Source organism: Conger conger, chromosome 5, assembly GCF_963514075.1.
Source record: "Conger conger chromosome 5, fConCon1.1, whole genome shotgun sequence".
Classification (NCBI taxonomy): domain Eukaryota; kingdom Metazoa; phylum Chordata; class Actinopteri; order Anguilliformes; family Congridae; genus Conger; species Conger conger.
Window position 1 is genome coordinate 55,196,465 of NC_083764.1, and position 19,134 is coordinate 55,215,598.

General features: G+C 43.0%; 1 protein-coding gene across 1 annotated transcript in view; it reads left to right on the plus strand.

Annotated features, from left to right (window-relative positions):
• The window catches only part of astn1 (astrotactin 1), a 354,373-nt gene that overhangs the window by 159,645 nt on the left and 175,594 nt on the right, over positions 1 to 19,134 (plus strand). Inside the window, exon 11 of the mRNA XM_061243332.1 lies at positions 12,961 to 13,111. Coding sequence (XP_061099316.1) covers positions 12,961 to 13,111 — 151 coding nt within the window. The remainder of the gene's footprint in view (positions 1 to 12,960; positions 13,112 to 19,134) is intronic.

The following is a 19,134-nucleotide window of genomic DNA, read 5'->3' on the forward strand; positions in this document are numbered from 1 at the left end:
TTGTGATTGTGTCGAATGTGCCTAAAGTCTATCAATAGAATGCCTATCTGAAATGATGGCACAAAAGTGGGCGTCTTTTTCATTTGTGCCTTTTACGAAGCATGCAAATCACTTCTATTTTCAAGACAGACTGGATAAGAAATATGCTTTTCTCATTTGAAAACACCGCTATTCTGTGATTTATTTGTGTCCTTCACTGATTAGGTCTTTATGGGTTTATGGGTTTTAGACACGTAAAAAAAAATCAGTGACAGAGATACTGTGAATAATTTAGCACCCTTCAAGACGTACCTATTTTTATTTTTGCTTTTGCTTTCTTTGCTAATTTACATGTGAGAGAGACTGCAAGTATGCGGCTGACTGGCGATGATTAAAAGACTTGGGAAACAAGAGACCAGGAGCATAATTACATGGAAAAATCAATGTTAAAACAGCCCAGGCAAATATCCCCTGCCCATGTAATTAGATAAAGTGCTCGGTTTGAAATACTCAAATGGCTCTCAACACTTTAGGAATTAAAAATACATCATCGCATTATTGCACTCCGCAAGACGTACATGTTAAGTTGTCTATTACGGGTTGAGCACAGTAACGGCTTCAATAAGATAGTTTCCTCAAGAGTTTCATTCTTTTTGATTTTGCAAAAAAGCAGAAAAACATATATGCTGTAAGTTAGCGCTGTCTTGCAATCAGCTCTTGTCAAATTTCCCACATCGCGTGCCAAGCACTTCCAGCTAAAGACAAGAAGAGAATTGTCAGGAGCCACATTATCTGAACAGAATGTTTTTTTAAATGTAAAAATACATTGAAGAAAGTTGCCAATGTTTCAATAGGGAAGTTTTAGAAGCATATGGTACGCTTGATGTGTGAATCTGCAACACACCCACATCTCTGCCATTTTGTAAAGCAGTTAAAAGGTCAGGATTTAATTCCTAGACTTTGAAATGGCTGCATTTGTGGGTCCTAATTGCAGCGGGTATTGCATAAGCATCATTCTTAATTGCTACAGTGTCTGTGCTGTATGTTCAGCAAGCTAATTTAGAAGCAAATGTCTTTCACCAATTACCCAACCAAAGAAGAATTACTGAGGGATAAAAAGTATTTTTGGAAGATGCTTTGTCTTAGTTTCGTTTGGTGCTGCTGTGGAACTAGGAAGGAAGGGATATCTTTCCAAACCACTTTCAGATGACTGTTTGAGCAGAAAAAAAGTACTTTTATCAGTATTATAAGCTAAATTTCCACTGCTAGTTTTTTCTTATTGGAGCGGAGCAGGAATTTTGCGAGGTTTCTGTGTTACATAATCGCAGTGCAGTCTGAATAAGCCTCCATTTTGTGCTGAGTGGTGGATACCAGTGGGACCCTGTACAAAGCTGAGACATCAGAAGACGTTGTGCAAAAACCGGTCTCCGTGAAACAAAGCTGCCATCGTCAAATTGATTTAGCTCAAATAACGAGGCAGACAGTCCCTAAAAAACACGTACTGTACTGTATGCTTTCAGGGCTGGGGGAAACATACTGTAGCCATCGCTGGAAGGAATACATTTCATGTAAATAATTGTATTGGTGTATTTTAAGAAATGAAGTCCATTAAGTCATCAGTCCATTTAGAACAGAGAAAGTTCAGGTGGAAAGTAGAAGTGTTGCCACGGTACGTATTTCCACCAATGAAGACAGACAGCTGATGTCAGACAGCTGATTTCACTAATTAGTTCTACCTCCAGGCTGGAGAAGTATCATAATTGGCAAATCCAGGTGCCAATTACGACAAAATACTACTTCTTGAAGGTGGATTTTCCACCTCTATTTTAAACTGACTTGTTAAATCAGAGATGATGGGAAGTGGTGCAGTGGGAGAACTCCAGTGGTAATCAAGCTGTAAAGGTAGAGGAGGTTCACACCTTTATGTTAACGTTGACTCATAAATCCAGAGACACGTGTCCTTTTCTGAGGTTCGTAAAGAACGGACCGCAGTACGGTCTGAAGGTACGGGGGAGAGCGGAGACACAGATCTCACGGAGTAGAGGGCACCTTCCACACAGCCCAAGGCGTGACTTTGATTCAAACACAGGTGCGCTGCCCACATGCACAGAGGTAGCTGGCGCTGGAGCTGGTCTATCAGAGGCAAACGCAGCCTAATCACAGTGTTTGAGCTGGTGTGTGTGTGTGTGTGTGTGTGTGTGTGTGCGTGTGTGCGTGTGTGCATTTGTGTGCGTGTGTGTTTGTGTGTGTCATTGTGTGTGTGTGTGCATGTGCGAGTGTGTGTGTTTGTGTGTATCATTGTGTTTGTGCGTGTGTGTGTGTATGTGTGTGCTTCTAGGTGCGTGTGCATGTGTTTGTGCGGGTCATTGTGTGTGTGTGTGTGTGTGGATCATGTTTTTGGGGTTCATTTGGAACCTCGACCCCTCCGCCCCCCAAAGTAAGATGTTAATTAGAAACACTCTGGCTGGAGGCTTCTCGCTCGCCGTGGCTGTTTGTCTTCAAAGCCTGATGGGCTGGCTAGTCCATTGTTCTACCTGTCAATTTCTTTCCCCGCAAACCCTATTTTTACCGCTCACATAACTCATGGTGACATTGTCTGATTCAGATGAGACTCCCTTCAGTTAATGTTGCATGCGCTTTTTAGATCTGTCCAACTTTGTTTGGCCTGAGAATTTGGCCCTTGGCTGAAATGCTGAAAACCATTTTCTGAACCCTCCAAACAATAACAGGCAGGACCTTGCAATTCATCATAGTTGCCAAATAAAGTCTAGTCAGATCCTAGTCAGAGATCTACATTAATAGAAGTTTCTCACAAGACTCATAGACTGTCCATTTTATTACCCTTATATGTTGCATAAAGCAGTGAATTTGATTTTGAGACAATGCAATATCTTTGTCCTGATTTACTGGAAGGCATTGCAGGTGTAATTATTTTTGCTTTAACGCATGCCTGTATAGCACTGCTGCACAAACAAACCCTACTTATGCCTGTTACCATTTCATTGTATTCAGATATTTTGGCAGACACACTTTTCCACAGATATTTACAGATTGCAGGTTTACATACAATCCATTTATACAGTAGGATACAGTATACACTCAGTGAGCACTTTCTTAGGTATGTATTGGACTTTGTTTTTTTATTCTGCTGCTGTAGTCTATCCACTTAGAGGTTTGACACAGTGTGTGTTCAGAGATTTGCTTCTGCATACCACTGCTGTAATGTGTGGTTATTTGCCTTACCGTCACCTTCCTGTCAGCTTTGACCAGTCTGGCTCTTCTCCACTGACCTCTCTCATTAACAAGACCACAGAACTGCTGGATGTGTTTTTTTTTTGGACCATTCCCTGCAAACTTTAAAGACTGATGTACGTGAAAATCCCAAGAGATCAGCAGTTTCTGAGACATTCAAACCACCCTCTCTGGCACCAACAATCATTCCAAGGACAAAGTCACACATTTCTGACATTTGGTCTGAAAAACAGCTGAACCCATTGACCACATCTGCATGGCATTTAGTTGCTGCCACATGATTGGCTGATTAAATATTTGAATTAACAAGCTGATGTACAGGGGTACCTAATAAAGTGCTCATTGAGTGTATCCTGAAGTAGTTCAGGTTAACCTCCTCGCTCAAGGGTGTAATGGCAGCACCCAGCTAGGAACCAAACCCCTGAACCCACAACCACTGATTCACAAGGCCACAGCCTTCCCAATGAGGATTGAGACTACAAAATTAGACTGTATATATGAATGGTAAAGCGCATGTTTTGGCCCGGAAATCTCAAGCAGTTCGTGTTGTGGCATTGTAGTATAATAGGGCTTGTAATCTTAAAGGGTGCAGGTTCGATTCCCAGGTAGGACATTATTGTTTTATCCTTGAGTTCTTCCCTACTGAAAGAAAAAGCTAGGTTTTGAAACAGCTGGTAGCTGGTTGACCAGTTCAGGCCAGCTCCATACTCAAAATGGTTTGACCAGCTTAAGCTATGTTTTGAAACATCTGGTAGCTGGAATTTCAAGCTTGTGATGGCTGGATTGTACCCCCAGGGGTAACATGAATAGCTCCAGTAAATATCCAACTGTACAAAAGGGATACTCTGTTAAAAAGCAAAAAAGCTTTTAAGAGTCACTGTGGATAAGAGCATCTGCTAAATGTCCACAATGTGATGCAATGTAATGTAATGTGAACAGCCGTTAACGTGAGAATCCAGGAAGTTCCGTAGAGGGTAATGAGCAGTCCAGGTTCGGGCGATAGCAGGGGTGCGTCTGAACAGAGGCCCATTGAGTTCGCCGCGTGTCACATAACCGTTTGAAGCGGAACGCGAGGACTTCTCCAAACAGATGCTATCGTGCTATCGTGCTATCGTGCTTTGGACAGCGGCGGGGGAGGCAGAAGCGGTCGTACGCGGCACGGTGAAACTGCCCTGGTTTACACAGCTCTCTGCATGGAACACTCTCCTGGCGGCCGTGCGTTTTTTAATGTTCGCGGCCGTGCGGATGATATAGTGGCCCTCTGCACTCGGGTAATGCGCTTTCCCCACCCATATTTCATAGCAAACGGTGGAAACCTCAGATCCCATTTAACTCCTTTAAGCATAAATATCACCTTGCGAGCGTTTCGCCCTGCGGACAGAATAATCTCGGGACCTCTCTGCAGGCTTCGCAAAAATATTTATTTCCTGTTTTTTTCTTTGTTACTCCAATCGTGCCCAAGGAGCACATTACATTTTTAAAATTAACTAACAAACAGCATTTTCCGCATCGTTTCCTGGCGTGTAAGTGACACGGGTGTTTTCGGCACCGGCTGAAAAATGAATCCTCAAACGTTTAAGGGCTTTTCCGATGAAATCCCGAATATTGCACTAAAGAATGAGATTTAAATGCCCCTGGGCAGAATGTGTTTGAATGAAGTATTTCTGCTTGAGGAAAACCCCATTACAAAGATAGCGTCTGGTCGCTGGGGTATTTCCAGTCCCTGTCGCTGTAAATGTGAGGCATTAATTCAAGGGCAGTGTTGCGCAAAGGTATCTGCGGAGCTCTGACCCAAAAAAAGCAGTGATCGTCCGATATCCGCACTCCGGCCCTGCTCGGACGGCCGCTCCGTTCTCCAGGATCTCTAGCGCTAAAAACAGGATCTCCCTCTCTCTCTCTCTCTCTCTCTCTCTCTGTAGTGCCAAACAGTGCTGTCTCGTTTTAATGAAATATCTCACATTGTTCTCAGATCTGCCTTTTATTTTCGACAGGCAGCCTTTAATTCCGGGCTCCGCCTCGGCAGTGTGATTGACAGGGCGATAGGTGTTTGAAGCGCGTTGGTTTTTTGAGTCGCCCCTCAGGGCGAACGAGCCAATCCCGGCCTCTATTCCTGGGGGGGGCGTGCGCTTATTCCACTCGCAGTCCTCAATCTTCCTCCTGAGCCTCCCTGTCTGATTATCGTTCGTCATCGCCTTTTCACCTCTCCGCGCGAAATGCAGGGAGCCCTGATGTCTTCCTCGCCACACTCCTCCATCTGCGCGAAACAGGCCGGTTCCGCTCTGTTTACACTGTTTTCGTCCCGTTTAATTTATCTTTTTTTCCCGCACTTTTTCCTGCCGCAGAGTGCCAGAGCGTGTTTACCTCCCCCTCACATCTCTGAATTAGACTGTGCTGTCATGATGTTCTTATTCAGAGCCTGGAGCACAGCCGGCCGCTGGCACGCACACTCCGTGCAGTCATTCAGGGCCACAGCCACAATAATACTCTGGGGCCACAACAGCGTTCTTATATCTGGCCACCAGACTCCGAAGGTCCGGCTCTGGCCTATTCACCGCTCCAAAATGCAGTTGTTATGTGGGCTATTGGGGGCATTGCCTATTTGAACAGAAGGCTGCCCTGCTGAAAAAAACTGCTCAAGCTATATTTTGAAACAGCTGGTACCTGTTTGAGCAGTTAGACCAGCTTCATACTCAACATGATTTGACCTGCTCGAGCTATGTTTTGAAACAGCTGGTAGCTGGTATTCCAAGCTGGTCATAACTGGCTTTTACACACCAGGGTGTGTTATGATTCTGATATAATCCATCCATTATTACGGTGCTCATTCCTGCTGGAGCCTATCCCAGCATGCACTGGGTATGAGGCAGGAATATACCCTGGGCAGTCCATCGCAGGGCACACACACTATTCACTAACGCACTCACACCTACGGGCAATTTACACTGTCCAGTTAGTGCTACCTGCTTGTCTAAAGCAGAGTACCTGGATGAAGCCCCCCTACGAAGCTATGGGGAAAACATGCAAACTCCACACAGGATGACCGCGGAAGTGCTATCCACAATATCACTGTGCTTCCAAAGTCAGTGAAAGCGTGTCTCACTCCATGACCTCCGCCTCACACTCAGAAACAGGGACAAAAAGTGCCTAAACAGGTACAAATGCTTGTTGCTGGGGCGGTACCCTTTAGGTAGATAAAACCCCTAGCCAGCAATATATAATTAATTTGTACCTCATTTTTGCTTGGAAAACATTCTCATTGGTGCCCAAAGAGAACATTACTGCACTTTCAGGGTATATTTGGGAAATTTGATTCCTGAAGAACAGAAATGTACCTCCACTGTCACTGTATTTCTGAGAGTACAGGTATGGAATCGGCGTTGGTAAGTTAATTTATATCTTTTTCAGCAACCCTCGTTCATTTAGCGTCCGCACACGTGCAGTTCCACTGTAAACCGAGATGACTGAACAGGCTGCTCGTTTAATCCGACACTGTTTAATCAATTTGTCGCGTGCTTTTGTGATTGCATTTCATGTCCTATTATTGTTTGAAATTGAATTTATGATTTATGATGTAATTCCCCCATATCTCCAGTGCTCTTAATTGTACTCTCTCATGTCTCCTTTTCATGGACACTGTTAAAGAAAGCCTTAAGGGAACATTGGCACACATGTCTAATAGCGGATTATATGCAGACGTGTTTTTAAGTTGCAGGGTTTTTCTGGGTGTGCATAAGTACATAAATATTTCTGGGTGCAAAAATGTCTTCTGGAAAATAGCTGCTTTTTGTTCAGAATGGTCTATGCAGATTTACATATTGAAGTTATGTAAAATACTTGTGGGAAAATGCACACAATTCTGTGATTGTGAGAGTGTGCATAATCCATAACTGTTCAATTTGAATATATTGTTTTCTTCCACTGGTAAATAAATTCTTTCTCAACAAGGTTAATTACCATATTATGCATATTTTCCTCACATGCAATACAAGATCAGATAAACAGTTATGATGAAAGTTCAATTCAAATCATATGAAATCAGATTGTTGTATGCATTGTGGTTGCTTCGACTAATCTCGTGATAAACTCGTAACTTCATTTCAGGAAGAATATATAACGTATGAGTTTCTGTACTGTAGCAATCACTGTCACCTGCTGTCAATATTATGGAAATATGTAAAACACTGTAGCTGCAAGGGAAGTCTCACTGGCAGAACACACCTGAAATAATATGAGCCCTTTCAGAACCGCCATCTTTAATGACAGACATTGTTTAATAACTGTCATAGATTTTACAGTTAATCCCTTGAATTAATGTGTGTTCACAATTTCTGGGTTGATACTGCTGATGAACTACTGATGTAAGTCATGTGAAAATTGAGATTAATGTTGGTGCAAAGGACAGCATCGAAGTTGGAACACGATAGCGGAACGTACTCAGACGTGAGTTGCTACCCTTTGCTGCTCCCAGTGCACGGCGTGCGTTAGCACATAGCGCAGACAGAAGGAGGGGACCGAGCCTGGCTAACATGCATATTCATCGGCTACCTTGTTTCTGCCCGCCAGGGAAATACGGCAGGCTCTGAAATTAATCTCATTCATGCTTTTTGTTTGTTTGTTTGGGGAACTGCATCTCCTCAGTTTTTGTGCACATAATTTGTGTTGGCAGCCATAATCCATGCATACTTTTAACTCCCAATTTTTCCAGATTATTATTCTTTTTTCAGGCAGGTGCTGTGGACACCTATTATTAGTCAGCGTGTCTAATTGTCTGCATTAATGAGCGGAAAGGGGTAATACATTGGCTGTTTTGTATGACACATTGCCTTTGGGCTTAACATGCTTCGTTTTGTGAACCGGGGGGAAATGTGAGTTCATTATCATAGTGTAAAGTCATCACACACAAGGTTATGTGCCCTTGGTACTGCATATGAACACTAGTGAATCTTTGAGCCATGCGCTATGGTGTGTCCTCTAGACGGTATTACTGTTGTGCTGGAGGTCAGATGACACAACCGTGTCCTCACCTGTTCATTGGTCTTCAGTGGTTCCTCAGAGAATGAAAGTAAGCCAAAAATGGAAAAATATATATCAGGAAAATAAATAATTTTAAAAAACAATACCATTTTGGTATACCAAAATGAAGGAGAAAAAATGTGAAAAACAGCAAGAAAATACAAATAAAAGCTATATGAAGTTGTTTGTGTGTGGAAACTCACTACACACAGATATAAATCTTCTGTCTACAGATGTCTTTGCTTGATGTTGGAAGAGTGTATTGTAATGAAGCAGATAATAAAGGTATGTTGAATAGAGAATAGAGCGATTCAGATGCTTGAGTATTATATAGAATATAATATGCACATCTGGCTGCACTGTAAAGGTTAAGAGCATGCAGAACAGACATGCCCAGCAAAGCAATTTGAGTTCTTATTCAGTCCACGTTGTTTTTTCAGTCATGAGAATTGAGTTTCAAATGAAAAGAGATATAGGATTCTGCAAATCCACACAATGTGGGCATTGCTATTGAAAAATCTCATACACTGTACACTGTAAGCATGCCCCACACTGCATGTTTACATTGATTTATGTTATATTTGATGCTTACAATCAAATGTCTTGTGCAAGCAGGAGAACACAATGCAAAGAAAATCACCGGGTAAAGATAAGGAAATGCACATGGATTCACCTGTCAAAGGAGCCAACGGCTCTGCATTCTAAACAATGCAGCCTGCTGATCAGCAGTGGATTCTCACATCTCTTGGATGTTCTTGTTTATTATATTCATAAGTGATGGTTTCCATTAATTGCCTCTGCTTTCAGAGTTTCACAATGTGGCTCCCACTGTACGCTGGGTCATCTCTAATGTTCTGCTTTGTGTGTGTGTGTCTGTGAATGCGTATGTTTGTGCGGGGAGTGTACGTGTATACGCGTGTGCGCATGTGCGGGTGTGTATGTGTGTTTGCGTGTGTATGCGTGTTTATGTGCGTATGTGTGTGTGTGTGTGTGTGTGAGTATATGTATGTATGTTTTGGGAAGTAAAAGTGTGTTGAAGTATCCCCCTCTCGCCTCAACATTGATGCCAGCAGTGAGAGCACTTTGTTTCAGGGCAGAACATTAGTCCATCTTTGTAACGGAACATTTAGTACCGAGACCCCAGATTCATTACAGCTGCCACTTTAACAGATCGATGCCATCTTTGCCTTCACTTCCTTTACTTCCATTTACAAAAGATTGCGTTTTTTTCTCAAACCTGGATCTTGATTTTTTTTTTTTTTCTAAAACCGCCATGATTGAAAAATTGTGGTGATTAAATGCTTACTTGGTTACAGGTCACACAGATATCAATTCATTCTCTGGTGGGTAGAAATTTCAGTTACGAAAAATGCCTTCCTTTGAAACTATTTCATCATATGATTCAGCAATTGAACTTGTAATTAAATTTTGGGGGATTGTCTCTCTTGGCCCTTTATCCTTCATGACACCTTTTATATTGTTCCACACTGTAGTGTACTCCAATCAGACTCCTTACCTCCACTGGCCTGCAATAAGAAAATCTGGAGACCCACAAATTATTTTTAGAAACCTCAGTCTCCCTCCCAAACAGTGTGCATTGCTCAGAGAACTTCAGTGTTCCTCATTTCAGGGTAGTCCCCAGTAGGGCTTCTGGGTAAACTTTACTATAGTTGAGCCCATATCTTTTTGTCTCATCTTCAGTTGTTAATTTCCTTTGAAGTATAGTTTGATTTCTTGTTACTCATCTTTTTTCTACTTATATCTAATAATAATAGTAATAATAATAACAGATTTCTTAAGTTGGATTTCTGTGCTTATAAAATAGTGAACATCACAGAAAGCGAATCTTACAAGATGTGAGCCATCGATGCGCTTCAGTCAAAGAAAAAACATTTCCTATGCTTTCTGTCTTTCTCATACTTTATTTCTTTCTAACTTTCTAGAAGTGTGTGGGTGGAGGGACACAGTCTCAGGATAATGAATGGGAAATGATTATATGCATATTTACATCTTATAAAAACTGTATGTTCCATTTATATGCAAATGCTATCAATGTGTTTCTACACTTGTTAAAACACCTTTTCAGTTTGTGTGTGTCTGTGTGTGGGTTGTGTGTATGAATACCAAGGATAACAAAACATGTACAAGTGTTGCATTATGGGTCAGAACCTGGACACATAACTCAAAGGATAAGGGTTTGATTCCAGTCTAGGGCACTGGCGTTGTACCCTTGAGCTAGGTACTGAACCAGAATGTCATCAGTGAATCCTACAGCTGTATACATATAGTGTTTGTAAAATTGCAAACTGCAAACTGAGTTGCTCTGCATAATGTAATGCAAAGTTTCATAAATTGGGCGGCACGGATGGTGCGGTGGGTAGCACTGCCGCCTCGCAACTAGAAGGTCCTGGGTTCCAATCCCGGTCAGCCGGGGCCTCTCTGTGCGGAGTTTGCATGTTCTCCCCGTGTCTGCGTGAGTTTCCTCCGGGGACTCCGGTTTCCTCCCACAGTCCAAAGACAGGCAGGTTAGGCTGATTGGAGAGTCTAAATTTCCCATGGGTATGTGAGTGTGTGAGTGAATGGTGTGTGTGCCCTGCGATGGACTGGCGACCTGTCCAGAGTGTATTCCTGCCTTTCGTCCAATGTATGCTGGGATAGGCTCCAGCCCCCCTGCGACCCTGTTCAGGATAAGCGGGTTGAGATAATGGATGGATGGATGGAAATTTGTCAACGCGGCCTTTACATTATGATTATAGAGTCACAGAAATGTTCCACGTCTGCCTTGTTGGAGTATCGGACAGAATCTGCAGATGTGACATGGATGGATGGATGAGCTGAGAGGGAATGTTCACTCAGTGAGCACTTTGCACTTTGTTAGGTGTTTATTAGACATATTTTTTTAACTTATTGGTCTTCTGCTGCTGTACTTAGAGGTTTGACGTGTTCAAAGATTCTCTTTTGCATACCACTGTTGTAATGTGTGGTTATTTGCGTTACTTTCACCTTCCTGTCAGCTTTGACCTCTCTCATTAACACTGTACTTTTGCCTGCAGAACTGCTGCTCACTGGATTTTTTTCATTTTACGCACTATTCTTTGTAAGCTCTAGAGACTGTTGTGTGTGAAATTCCCAGGAGATCCGCAGTTTCTGATATATTCAATATTCAAACCATCCTCTCTGGCAGCAACAATCAATCCACGGTCAAAGTCGCTAAGATCACATTTCTTCCCCATTCTGACATTTGGTCTGTACAGCAGCTGAAGCTCTTGACCACATCTGCATACTTTTATAAATTTAGTTGCTGCCACATGATTGGCAGCCACATTAACAAGCTGGTGTACAGGTCTGCCGAATAAAGTTCTCACTGAGTGTATATTCTGAGGGGAACTGGGTATATAAACAGATGGATTCTATAGCAGCACTGGCAGGCAGCCAGTAGAGAATGCCCTCCTGTCCTTTTAGCCAAAGCGTATACGAATGACATTCGGACGTGTGATCTTATGGTGTTTATGTTTGAGTGCAGCAGCCTCAGGGGTAGTTGAATATGAATCATCTTTAATGTTGCTTCTGATTGCAGTTGCACTTAACATGGTTGTATGTGCTATAAGGATAGCTCTATGGACCAAAGTGTTTGCGAAATTGAATTGCGTGATTTGAAAGGGAGGCAAACTTCAAGTATTCCATAATTGCTCTGATCTGTGGGATTAGCTGTACGTAAATGTATGCAGATGTCAGTCTGATCTATTATAAAAAGCGAAATTGGTTAGCAAGATAAAAAATCGTTTTTCACCAGAAACTTAATGAAATATCAAAATTGTTTGTTTCAGGCAATCTCTCAATGAATTTGGAAAGCAAAAGGAAATGATATTTGGGAAAGCAAAGAGGCTGTTCTCCGTTTCTGTAGGCTAGCTTCACAGTGCATTATCATAAAACCACTTATGTCATTATAAATATTCCAGATGAATAGCATGGTAATTTGGTCGATTTAACTTTTGGTAAAAATGCAATCCAATTAAGAGCGCTGCGCTTTGTCCCTTTATCAACACAAGTTTGCGCGTGATGACTTCTAAATGTCTGCAAGTCTTTTCACGCAGCATTCGCAGTGGATTTTTCAAAACAGATGTCTCAGGGCAAGGTTATTGTGGGAAAAAAAGAAAAAAAGCCATCCAGACACACACGGAATGAAAGAGGAATAAAACGATTTTTCTAGATTTTTCAACAAACACCATTCCTTTGGCCCTCTCTGCTAGGCAGTGGTGCTTTGAACCGGGCTTTTCAAACAGGCCGAGTCTGGATCTTCAGACTTTTCCCTGTGACGGATTGATGCGCTCGTCTTCATGGAGAAGGGAAAAAGGGCTTCTGTCTACTTCAAAGTGCGGCAAACATATCTGCAGACAGCGTCTTCCTCGCACACTGGGGCTGTTTTGCCAAGATGCCTGAGCCGAATTTACCAAAACGGTGCACGTAAAAGGTTGGAAGTGCGTTCAAAACGTTTTGTTTACTGGATGTTTTGAACACGGTAAAGGTGGTCCTATGTGTGTGGTGTGAAAAATTGATTATTTCTCTTCTTCTTTTTCTTTGTCTTCTTCTAGGGAGGAGCTGATTATTTCTTCTTCTTCTTCTTCTTCTTCTTCTTCCAGGGAGGAGCTGATTATTTATTTTCTTTGTGTTCTTCCAGGGAGGAGCTGATCATTTCTTTTCTTTGTGTTCTTCCAGGGAGGAGCTGATGATCTCCTCATCGTTCGACAGCCTGGAGGTGCTCCTGGACTCCTTCGGGCCAGTGCGCGACTGCTCCAAAGACAACGGCGGGTGCAGCCGAAACTTCCGCTGCATCGCCGACCGCAAGCTGGACTCCAGCGGTTGTGTGGTGAGTCACCAGGCCAGGGAGAGGACCCTCTCTGCCCACCGACGAGCTGGTTTACTGCCCCTTAAATGAACCAGACATCTGGAAAGTGGGTTCTTTCCCAGGCTAGAAGGTGTAGCAGTGATCCTCTCTTTGACTTGTAACGGCCTGCTCATAGCCAAAACATGATGCAACCAGAAATGCAAACAAAAAAGTAAACTAAGGATTTATTTCTGTAGTTCCACAGAAGCCAGCAGCATGAAAGTTCAAGACTAGATTATACTGTCTCTATTCTCTATGGTTCATGCCCTTTCGGTAGACATGCACTAAATTAATCAGGCACTTCAAACTTTCTGGAGATTGAAGTGAGTTATTTCCCAGACTAGAACATTTACCAGTGATCTCCATTTTTGGCCTAAGGAGAGGTTAGTTTCTTTTAGGTTCCCTGAGAAATGTAGCTAATCTTTCTTAACAGATTATACTTTCTCTAAGACTGGTTCATGCCCTTTCAGTCCACATAAATCAACCAGGCACTTCAAACTATCTGGGGATAGTTATGGGTCAGACTAGAGCATGTACCAGTGATCCCCATTCTTTGGCTTAGGGAAACTGAGACATTTAGCTAAACTTGCTAGATTATACTTTCTCCATGACTGGTTCATGCTCTTGCAGTGTGTGTTAGCTGAGGCAAATGGGCCTGACCACAGACAAGAATTTACCTTTCGCTCTTGGTTTAAGAAGAAGCCCTCTCCACACCTGACAGTTTTTCTCAGCCCTTGCCCTCTGTACAGCTCCAGTGCCTCACACTGGTGAAATGTGACTCCCCAGACAGATCATATCTGTCCACTCTCACTCTCACATCAATTACGTTACTCTTCATTTTGTGTCAAAATTTACTCTTGATGTCTGTTACAAATATACAATTTATAATATGAAGGGAGACTGTGTTGAAAGTAACACAGAATGTGTTTTCCTGAACCAGACATGTTGCGTTAAACGTGATGTTTTGTGTTTTAAAAACATCGGATTTGCGAGTGTAGGCCCTGTCTGAGTGAAACTCAGGGGATTCATCTCCCCCACAGGAAACCTGTGCGATGCTGCTAGTAGCACGTCTGCTAAAGGTGCATCTGTGGTCTTCAGAAGCATAACTATTCATTTGATATCCACTGATAGGTTAGCTAGCCAAACTGCACACCTCGGTAAACACCCACAATGCATCAGGAGAACATCACAAAGCTGCCTAAGTGCACAAGCGCTGCATTGCTCGAGACAAAAAAACAATCACTTTCCGTGTGTTTATGAATTTATTTTAGCCCCACTTCAAGCCACTTTTGCATTTGGACCGTTGTAGCAATTTTAAGTGTACACCTTGAATTACATCACATTCAAGGTTTCCACTGGTTGCCTTTCAGTTTCAACTTGTTAAGTTTTTTTTTTTGGCGTTTGTTCTATTCTTACCGTTGTGTTCAGAAAGTTTTTTATCTTGTAGTGTTTGTTTATTTCTGCACTTAAAAGGTTGATGTAAAAATAACTGAACAACATCTTCACATTTTGCTCTTGGGGGTGATGGTGGCAGGTAGCTGGGCTAAAGTGGGGTAGAAATGTACAAGAGCGTCAAAACAAGTCAATCTCATGTCCTTCAGCCTCCAGTTTTTTTGTTTTTTTTCTCACTCGTTGTTTTTATTCTCTTTTCCAGTCAGATAAGCGCTGGCATTGAGAGCATGGGATTAGGCGTCAGTGATTCGGAGCCCCCTATTATCGATTACCTTGTAGATAACAGGCCGGGGTTCGGATCCTTGGTTTATCTCGGTGTAGGTGCACCTGAGAAATCGCTGTCCTATTTTCTCCAATTTTCTGGATATTACACATACCCAGTTCACTCCTCTCAAACAGATTTGATTTTTAAATAAGACCTGGGGGTGGTTCATAGACATGCTCACTCTTGCATTCTGTTTGACTTTGGGTATATTGTGATGCAACGGTGCCGGCACCACAAGGCAGACGGAATCAATAGCTGCTTAACGGCGTAGTTACTGAATGGCGGATGCAGTCGCGGTGGTCACGCGCGACTGAATGAAACATCTGCAAGCGCGCGGGCGAACTTCCGTACGCTGCGGGGAAACAGCATGTAGAGCGTCTCTAATTGGAAAAAAAACGTGCACATTTTCCGCGCTAATGTAATTAGCTTAGCCAGTTGTTGGAAGGCGGGCCTCAATTTGCGGTTGGTAGCGAAACCGCTGCCAAGAAAATCACCGCGCTTGTTTCTCCGAGGGTTGCAAGCACCGCAAACATGCTGCTCGAGGAAATTACATTTTCCTGCTAAGCTATTAAATTTAATAAACAATTTGCTGCTCCGTGGCTCTCCCGCGCTAATGACGCTCCCGGCCTGGCCCCCGGGGGGCAGGGAGGGAGAAACTCTGGAGAGCAGGGCTTTCGGCCTCTGCATGGTCCTCCTGCTTGTCAGGGCACCGAGCTTTTGACCTCCGGTGGTTTGGGTTCTTCTTCTTCTGCATCTTTGTCTTCTTCTCCTTTTTAGTTCTAGCTGCCCGGAACGCTGCCGTTTTATCTATATTATTCTTTCTCAGGTCTAACTTTTTAATATGCCGTTTGTTCTGGCTGGTTAAATCCGACCTTACATGGCCCTTTCACTGTGAGAATTGGGAGTTACACAATTTCCTGAACCTCTCCTATGCATCGGTTAAATGCAGTTAAACATCCTTTTTCTTTTGAGGAAAGTCCTAAGAAAAACTTTGTGGTTTCTTCTTGTTCCATGGTGTCATAATGAACACACCGACTTTCTATGACATCATTATGAACACGACCACTCCTACTTTGTTACATCTGCCATGTTTTGGAACAAGCCCTTGTTCCGTGATGTCATAATCCTGGTATTGGTTATATCAGCTACATTTTGTCATTGTCGGTCTGCACGAGGCCTGCAGTGCATCTAGAGGGAGTATAAATACAGGGGAAAAAAGCCATATTAAGATACAGCTGAACTGGGACTTATGAAAACAGGCTGCTACACTTTAGCATTCCAGATGGAAGTCACAAGTTAATTTATTTTACAGTCCCCACAATGTGAGTCATATTTATAGCTTCATGACCTGCTGAAGGCTATTCCAGGCCTTCTGTTCAAGACATAGACCATATAGTAGGGCCAAATGGTTCCTGCTCTAATGGCCTTTTCCCTTATGTTCCCCACTCTTGTGTGGTAATACAGGCAGTATTTGATGTTTAGAATTCATAGTGAAATAAATAACTTCAGCCTGTCCAGCCATTGTTCTTCTGTTACATGAATTCAGTTTGGTTTAATTAGCCGTTTAATTGTTCCCTGTTGCTGACTGGCTACACACCCCCTTGCATCCACACCTATAGTCATCCAAGCTTGTCAAATGAGAATTGAGCTGTCAGTTGGGTATGGGGTTGCCAGTTGACCTACCTCATTAAATGAAAGGTAAATAAATTACATGAATGAATACAATCTGCTCATGTTTAATGCCGTTAATTAATATAACACATACTGTTAATATTACCCAACACAATTAACAAGTGATATCAGATTTACAATTTCTGCATTTAAGTGATGTGTTTTAGCCTAGATGTCACATACTGTCACATCCCCTGCTCTGCTGGATGATATCCGACAGTGTTCCCTGTCCCTTAACGGGGAGATTGGCGGCACCTGGAAGGCGTTGCTTTTATAAGTCAGGCCGGATGTACTTAAGGCCTTCCACATGCCCAGCTCCTCACTTCCCTCACCGTTTACCTCTTTCTCGTATTGTTTTAAATAAATATATTTGATGTTCGTTCTGCCTCCTTTATGTTGCGACTGGCCAAGCGCTGACCGTAGCACAGTTGGGGGATCATCCAGGATACCCGGGATAACCTTGCTAACTAACCATCACTGGTGCTAGACACAATGGAGTTACAATCACAATCACCTAAGTGGCACCGTTAAGGCGCGTAGTATTTAATTTTCGGTGAAAGAAAAGAAGAGAAGGCTCAGTTTTGTTGAGAAAAGATGGATTTTCTTACCTTCCTACCGAGGGTTTTGATATAATGAACAGTCTTATTAAAAACCCACATCTCTAATGGCAAGTAGCGTCTTGCCTTTGCGACAGACTGTGTATTACAAAACCTTATCAACACAATGGTGCCGAAATACAATGTTATTCCTCTGGTTTCACGGTCGGTTTGCATTTCTGTGTGCACCTGGAGGAATCTATATTCAAGGTCAGTTTCCTCCTACGCTGTTGAAAGTAAAATTAATTCCCAGCACAGTTCAAATTTAATATTATGCGTACATACTTTAATAAGCCTCTAAATTAGTTTCTGTCTCGGGAGGCTTTAGTGAATGTACACAAACCATATGTTTGCATCCTGCCCTCAGTGATTTTAAAAAACATCGCCTCGATTATCATATTATCCGATTTGTCTTGGCATGTTTGAAAGCTTTTCTGGAGATATCTGTGCGTGCGTGTGTCTTTGAGTGCATGTTTTTGTGTGTAAGTGTGAGTGTGTGTGTGGGTATGTGTCCATGCATGCATGTATACATGTGTCTGCGCGTGTTAATGTGTGTGTATAAATGTGTGTATGTGTATGTGTGTGTGTGCGTTTGTGTGCGTGTGTGTGTTTATAATATCCTGTGTCTCCACAAAGCAGACTATTGATATCACCGTCTCCCTAGATCAAGAGTGATTGCGAAGATCACATTCCTTTTGTTTCTTTGCATGTATTTCAATGTTGTCCATGGCAACAGAGTTGACACCTGCAGGAAGTCAGTCAAGCCAGGCGCACTGACAAGTAACAACGCAACGTCGCTGGATCCGGAGACACCTGAAATTATAAATACGGGGGGGGGGAAATGTCAACTCGCCTGTCCTTTAGCGAAGTTTTTGTCTTTGTTTTTGTTGTTGTTGTTGTTTTTCAAGTTGAAATGCGCTCCTAATTAATCGCGAGCCGCGCGCGCTTCACCTCGCCGGAGTGAAGTCGCTATCGTTCCTGACAGCTTGCCGGTTAGCCGTCCGCTCGCGCTCCCGTAGATAGCAGGGGCTGCTTCCATCTGGTGCTTACACCACTTTGGCATTTTGTAATTACCGTTGGACTAGGTATATAAATTACAGCCCTGTCTGCATAATGGTAGCCGTCACTGCCTGGGACCCAGGCCCGCTTCTGCTAATCAATTAGCACCTCGTCTGGGCCGGCTGTGCCAGCTCCGTCTTGCGTTTAATATCTCTCATAGTGCGCGGCGGCGCGGGCTGACCTCCTCTCTCTGTCTCTCTGATGTATGGCGCTCCCGCCGAGCACAGACAATGCGCTCATTTAGAAATAAAGTCTAATAATCTCTAAATGATTATGTGATTAATTAGTTCTCTCCTTTCTCCTGGTGAAGGAAATGGGGGGTAGGGGTGGGACATAAAAGCTGTCTGTACTTTCTGACACAGGTGCGCGCGCACACACGCACACACACATCTGCAGGCACGCTATCACACACGTGTACGAGTACACGCACGTCTGAAAGCGCACACGTGCTCGCACAGACACACAAGTGCACACATGCGCTCGTTCATCTGACAAACACACACACGCTCGCACAGACATTACATGGCATTAGTGGCATTTGGCAGACGCTCTTATCCAGAGCGACGTACAGTTGATTAGACTAAGCAGGAGACAATCCTCCCCTGGAGCAATGCAGGGTTAAGGGCCTTGCTCAAGGGGCCAACGGCTGTGCAGATCTTATTGTGTAGTACCTTAACCCCTTAACCACTATGCTACACGCACGCAAGCATCCACACACATAAAGACCCCCCAATACTCCTCCGTTACTGAAAGAGGTTGTATGTTATTGGATTAGCCCACAAAAGGATTGTTTTTATTTATTTAAGCACAACCCTTTTAATTTAGCAAAAATGGATTGTAAAAGTTAACATTTTACATTTAAGTGCACTTTTACAAGGAACCTCCAACACATTCTTTGCCTCTCAGACAATAAATAAATAAATTGCATGCTCCCAGCTTACTAGTTTATTTGATGTCCTGTC